The sequence below is a fragment of the Fundulus heteroclitus genome, chromosome 3, assembly GCF_011125445.2.
Source record: "Fundulus heteroclitus isolate FHET01 chromosome 3, MU-UCD_Fhet_4.1, whole genome shotgun sequence".
In the NCBI taxonomy this organism is placed as follows: Eukaryota; Metazoa; Chordata; class Actinopteri; order Cyprinodontiformes; family Fundulidae; genus Fundulus; species Fundulus heteroclitus.
Genome location: NC_046363.1, coordinates 36,037,231 through 36,043,607, shown reverse-complemented (window position 1 = coordinate 36,043,607; position 6,377 = coordinate 36,037,231). Strand labels below are relative to the sequence as shown.

At 39.8% G+C, this 6,377-nt stretch overlaps 1 protein-coding gene across 1 annotated transcript; it reads left to right on the top strand.

Annotated features, from left to right (window-relative positions):
- Nucleotides 1-5,128: 5,128 nt before the first annotated feature.
- Nucleotides 5,129-6,377, top strand: apoc1 (apolipoprotein C-I). The gene is made up of 4 exons (XM_012881748.3): nt 5,129-5,299; nt 5,706-5,775; nt 5,878-6,013; nt 6,104-6,377. Exons 1-4 carry the CDS (start codon nt 5,144-5,146, stop codon nt 6,162-6,164), a joined length of 423 nt encoding a protein of 140 aa, XP_012737202.2. The 5' UTR covers nt 5,129-5,143; the 3' UTR covers nt 6,165-6,377.

Here is a 6,377-nt window from a genome sequence, read left to right as displayed (position 1 = left end):
AACGTCTCAAACGTGACATACTCTGAGATTACGTAGCTCCGGTTACACTCTCACTTCAGAGAGGTACCAATTAAAAATATACCGATGTGAATAAGAAAAGTACCATTTACTAGATTACAAAACAGCAGCCGCTGGTAAATATGGCTCCTCATTTTAGGATGATCCAGTAACCTCATTGCAATCGAGCAAAGCCTTTTGCTTCATTTCAGAGTGCAAAACATTCTTTGCAGTGACCGAGTTAACCTGTTTAATCAACCTGTTGTCCGACGCCCCCACTGCATGAGGGAAGAATAAAGAATTTGAGATAAAATCTAAGATTATAACCCCCAAAATGAAGGCTTTTCCTCCTTGTAGTTTCTTCATTTCTTGTGTGCCATCCCTGCATGGGTCCACCCACCTGTATTATTTTCTGTTCTTTTTTTTGCCAGTCCAGTTCAGACTTGTTCAGGTTTTCTTCCAGATTCCTTTCTCTTGAGCCCAGTGGGTAATTTGGGAGCAAGCTGTGCCATTTACAGTGACATTGTACCCGTTTCGCCTTTATCTTCTCCTATGCAGGCTTGAACAGATGTGCCACTCACATCAACAAATCCGCTGGTCTCATAAATGCTCTCATTCCATTTTTGGGGACAAGCTCTGTTTTTCCACGTCATGCTGTTTCACCTCTTAATTACATTTCTGTGCCTGAACACGATCGCCTGTTACATAAGAGGATATGTCAAAAAAAATTAAAAAATAATAATCTTGGCATATTTTCCGAACCTTTTTACTGGTTTCTGCTGTGCCGCATGCATGTAACATCAAACTAAGCATTTGCGCCCGCTGAGTTTGATAACCTCTTTATGTCTGTCAAACTCAGCAGGGTTTTGTCTTTGAAGTTCAGAGCGGAGGCCAGTAGGGGACACCCTTCGCCCCCTTCACTGTCCAACATCCGTCCTCTGACCCCCCCTCCGTCCGGATCTGGGCTGCACAAAGTTGCAGCTGTGTTTTCTTTGTTGGGGAGTTGGATAAACTATATAGGCCTCATAAAAAAAAGCCACAAAAATTAAGCTTCATGAAAGGAAAATTAAACATGAGTTAAAATGTTTCAAAATAGCCCAAGTTGCCATTTAGAAGGCCTCGAAAAAGCATTCATACTCTTTTAAATGTTTCATATTTTGCATGTGTTTAACCCCCTTTACTCTGTAACTAAAATAAAAAAAAATGCCTTTGGAAGTTGCTTAAATACCAAACACAGTGTGTGGGTATGTAGTTTAACCTCAGTATAAATACAGCTGTTCTGTGAATGCCTCAGAGGTTTGTTTAAGCACATCAGTGGACAAAAAGCATCACGGAGACAAAGGAACAAAGCAGACAGATCAGAGATAACGCTGTGGAGCACGGATAGGTCATAACACATACATTTTCCTGGGGCATTGAGCATCTCACAGAATTTGGTTCAATCTGTTATCTGGAAAAATGGAGAGAATTTGGCACCACCTAAGACGTGTCTACCTAAACTGACTAAGCAGATAAAGAGAGCATTCATCAGAGGAGCAGCAATGGCCCATTGTCGTTCTGAAGGAGCTGCCAAGATCCGCTGCTCAGGTGGGAGACACTGTTCACAGGGAATTTACTGTCCACACGCTACACATCTGGATAGGCTGTAAAACAATAATGCACAGAGCTGTTTATTCATAAGTTGGTGAAGTACCCATGGTAACTCTAGGAAATACTGACAGCATAATTATTAGTCCTGGTGCACTCTCTTGACTGTTGAAAGAAAGCCAATGCAAATGTGGGGAAAGAGGTATTCTGGTTAGAATGGACTACGCTTTAACCTTTAGGTCTGAATACAAAATCTTACATGTGGAGGAAAACTACTACTATCCCCCTAAACACTATCCCCTGAAACACGGGGGTAGCACTACCTGGGGATGCTTTTCCTCAAGAAGGAATGGGCCTAAACTAAATTAAATGGAGGATCTGTAATCGAGAAAAAGGCGCTTTAGACACTCCAGGCAACACGAATGTGCTCAGTCTCTAAATATGCACAGTTAGTAAAGAAGTACACCAGAAGACTTGCAGCTGCATTTGCAATGAAAAGTGGTTCAGCAAACAATAAAAATATATTCCACATTTCTTATATTTGTTTCAAAAGTTCAACAAACCATTTATCACTTTTTTTCTGCATCACAATAATATTTACCTGACTCCGCCAGATAGATTTGCTCCGCATATCCATCTGGAAACCTTCCGTTGAAGTAATTTTGGGAAGGGGCGAAAATACTGGTTAGCTGATTGGCCTATGTTGGTGATAGACGGGCCAAATGACCCAATCAGATTCGTCGTCGCTCTGTTACGAGCGACGACGAAAACACAACCACAAGCCAAGCTACTCTTGCTGCTGCAGGTAAAGGCTCGTTAGCTCAGCAGAGAAATACTCTGTAATTCCGATAAAACTTGCTCGATAGCCACGCTAACGCTTGTTTCATCGGCTGAAACCGCCATGTTCTTTAGACTGAACTGTCAATCTTCTCGTTGCGTCACACCTCAACCCGCCTCAAAGCCAACGCTGATTGGACGTTCGTTTGGTGAACGGCTCCAAATTTTCTTTAACGTAGAGTAGCCAGACTGATCTGCGAGTGAAACCTTGAAAGCTCGCGAGATCAGGATGGTCTCACGAGGCTACAATAATATACCCCTTTGTGTTTGTCTGTCAGATAAAATCCCTTCTGGGGATATTTTTTGGATATTGACAAAATGTAAAAAAAAAAAAAAATCTTCAAGAGGCATGGATACATTTGCAAGGTACTGTTGTGAATAATTTCAGTTCAACATGTAAAAGAAAAAAAAAGGCTGAAGTTGTTTTTATTTGCCCTATATTAAGACTAAGACTGCAAGTTCCTGAAATAACGTTGAAAAAAATGATGTCTTATATGGAGCAAAAGTTTTGTTTCTCTCAAAAACATTTCACAAGATCATGAAAACATGTTTACGGTTTCTTTCTGTGTAAAAAGGCACTTTGTGCAAAGTGAAAGAATGACTAACTCTATGAGCAGCTGTTTATCACTCATGAAATCACTGTCTTTAGGGAAGCTGTGCTTATTTTCTGGCAGGCGAGTGAAAACTCCTACAGTAAGCTGCCAGTTGTTTTGAAGATTACTCACGAATGGTACAAAAACAGGAAATCCACAATTGGGCTGCTTGTTCAGCACTTCTGCTCCGTCTGTTCCTATAGGGTGTCTGCACTTTGAGAACTGCCCAGGAACAGCGACAACCCAGGGAAAAAAAACAACAGATAATAAGCAGGTGGTAGCTAGTCAGCGACTGCTAGTAACCTCTCCTGAAACACCCCAATGGTATTTTTGCCACCTCTTTCTTCACTTCAGTTTTTCAGTGCTGGCACACAACACTGGTCTCCACGGGGGCCTGGGTAAAACACAAAAACAGGCCTTTCTTAAGCTCGTTATTGCAAATTAGGAGCACAGCAGACACCCACGTTCACACCTAGTGCCTCCTACAATTATTTAAGAGGGGCTCATACACATGTAATGCCGTGCCCCATATTAGAACCTAATTTTACACTTAATAACAAAAGACATGGAAATGTACTACTTCAGGACCCTATTTGTAATGCTAGTTTTTAAGTTGCGGGTTTTTCATCATAATAATAGAACCGCCTGGATGCAAGCGATCAGCAGGGAATCTACCATTGTCGCGTGAATCAGGATATTTTGAATCGAGACTGGCTGTTTGATTTGTCAAGTATGATAAAAAAAACAGCTTTAATTGCTGGTTTCTGCACTGCGTCAACTGTGCGCGACTTTTCAGTCACAAGCTGACTGGAGAATTAGGTCAAGTTGTTCCGTCTGTTCCGTCTTTATCGATTCCCTTTTTAAAAAAGGAAGGTCTGCACTAACCAGACGGTAAATGGGGCAATGGAATTTCTAATTGGAAGGGTAAATGGAAAACTACTAAAGCAACAAAAAGGGTTCTGGGTCACCTTGCCACTTCACCAAGTTGTACACAGATTTTGTAGCATTGCATTGCAATTTAGACCTTTCCAACTTTGCTAATTTGTAACTGTAAAACAAAGTTTGTACATATGTACTTAAACTACAGCGTATCCGCTGTTATAGTTATGGATTTTCATGAATTACAGAGACAAATTAACATCCAAATGCTTGATAGTCATTTTATTTAGTTGTTATACCATTATCATTTCATATTTTTTGTACATGAACAATTCTGTTGTTTATTTTTATGTAGATACTATATGCTGCTATTTAAAAAGGATATTTGCAAAAAACAAGGGTAACACTTGACTCCAAGCCTGTCAAATGTGGCAAAAGTAAGCTTTAATCCACTCATTCTTCTAACTTGTTGGTGTAGTTCAGTGGCACTGTCCTGGCTTGGCTACTGCAACATTTTAGGTTATTTTCTTGTATGGACCGAGTCATTTCCAGAAATTACGCTGTGGTTATGAAGGATGTTTTATGAAAAGGACAAATCCAAAGGTAGCTTTAGAAAGTAACAAAACACTTTTACTGGACCTTTGAGTTTATACGTACCTATTAGTCTTTTGTAATCTGCAAGTGTGAACAATACAAAAGTATGTTTTAAATTAGGCACAGAGTCTACTTAACAACTCTTTATGTAACAAAAGAATAAACATTGGAATAACTACAGTATTTTTAAATTGGCAATTTGAAAGTGCATAAGCAGTGCCAACATCTAGTTCTGTAGCACTAAAACCAGTAAAGTCCAACAAAATCTTGTCACGTCATCCAAATGTGGAGCTTTTTGACACAGAGTTAACTCTTGAGCAACTATTCAGGTCCAAAGTAGCTTACAGATGGCTCGTGTCTGTAACTCTATCAGCAGTAAACTCTGTTCTTCTGCATCACCTCCCTGCTTATCTCTTCACACCACTTTTTTTTTTTTTTTTGCTGAATGTTCAGATGAGATTTGATCCCCCTTCCCTCTATTCTTCTCTTTAATCACCAATTATTATTTTGCAATTTATCTGTGAATCGGACCCAAAAAGACTGTGGCCGATGATCTCTTTATCAGCCTCATGCCAGTTGTGCAACATTTTATTTACATCAGGCACTGTTTCATCACTCAGCTGTTTAATGCAATTAGATGAGTCCAGATCAATGAAATGGGCAGGGATTCCTCAAGGCCGTCGCCTTCGCATGTTGACCTAAATGCGCTGTTTTGCATAACACTCCTGAAACGGGGAAGGCTTATAAAAAGCAGGGACACATTGACGATCCAAGGCACACTATTTTTTTTTCTCCTAAGAGACGGAAAAGAGGTATGTTTTACTTTTTATCACTTAAAAAGAAGATTTTCTGTAACTTTGTGAATAAACAAAGGTAAAGCAGCATTGAAATATAATGAAGAATCAGAATTCAATTTAATGACAAAGTATCTTACACACAAGTGATTTTGCGGTGTCGCTGTGGTACAGAACATAAACATATGCAGAGAATTAAAAATAGTTGCTGCTTTTTGGAAAGTTTAGTCTTTGATGAATGATCTTTCACTTTGGATAAAATAAAGTGCTTGCGGGCTTTTAGGTCTCTTAGGCAGAAGAAAAAAGGCAGAGAAAAAATTATTTTCTTACTTTCAGTTTGAGGAGTTGATCTTTAAAGAACATCTGTGCTTTCAATTGGATGCAAATTCATAAAAATGTATAATTCTCTTCTCTTTCTCCTCAGGCACAAAAAGCCAAGATGAGACTGTATCTTGCAGCTGCTGTTCTGTTGCTGGCTTTTGTCGCATACACAGGTTCATCCTTGTGCTTTTCTACATAAAAATCTTACAGTTTTTCTTTCTCTTATTATCTTGTATTAAGATTCTCATTGTCCTTGTTGTTTCACTGACCCACAGAGGCTCAGGATGACTCAATCACAGACAAGTTCTCCAACTTTGGGGATCAGATCACAGAGTTTGGCAAGAATGTGGCTGAAAAGGCCAAGACCCACTTTGACACCATTAGCAACAGCGAGTTTGCAGCGAACACCAGGCAGGACAATATACCATACATTAAAAAACAAGTGTTTAAGTTATTTTTTTTTAAATGAATAACTCAAGATGACATTTCTGACCCTCACAGGAACTGGTTCACTGAACAGATTGAGAGGCTCAAGACCAAGATAGATGAAATCTCCCAGTAAACTGGTGGTCCGGTCAACGACCTGACCCCCGGACCCCAACGCCCACGCTGGCAGCTGACCCGCTTCAACACCATCTGAAGGCTGAAGTCACGTTGCTCAACAAAATGGCCAAAGCTAACCTCTTCTGTCAACTTTGTTGCCTGTAATCTTTTTGTGAAAAACTGTGCATAGGTGCAATAAAACACAGAATAAAATATTATGTTTTACTGTCAA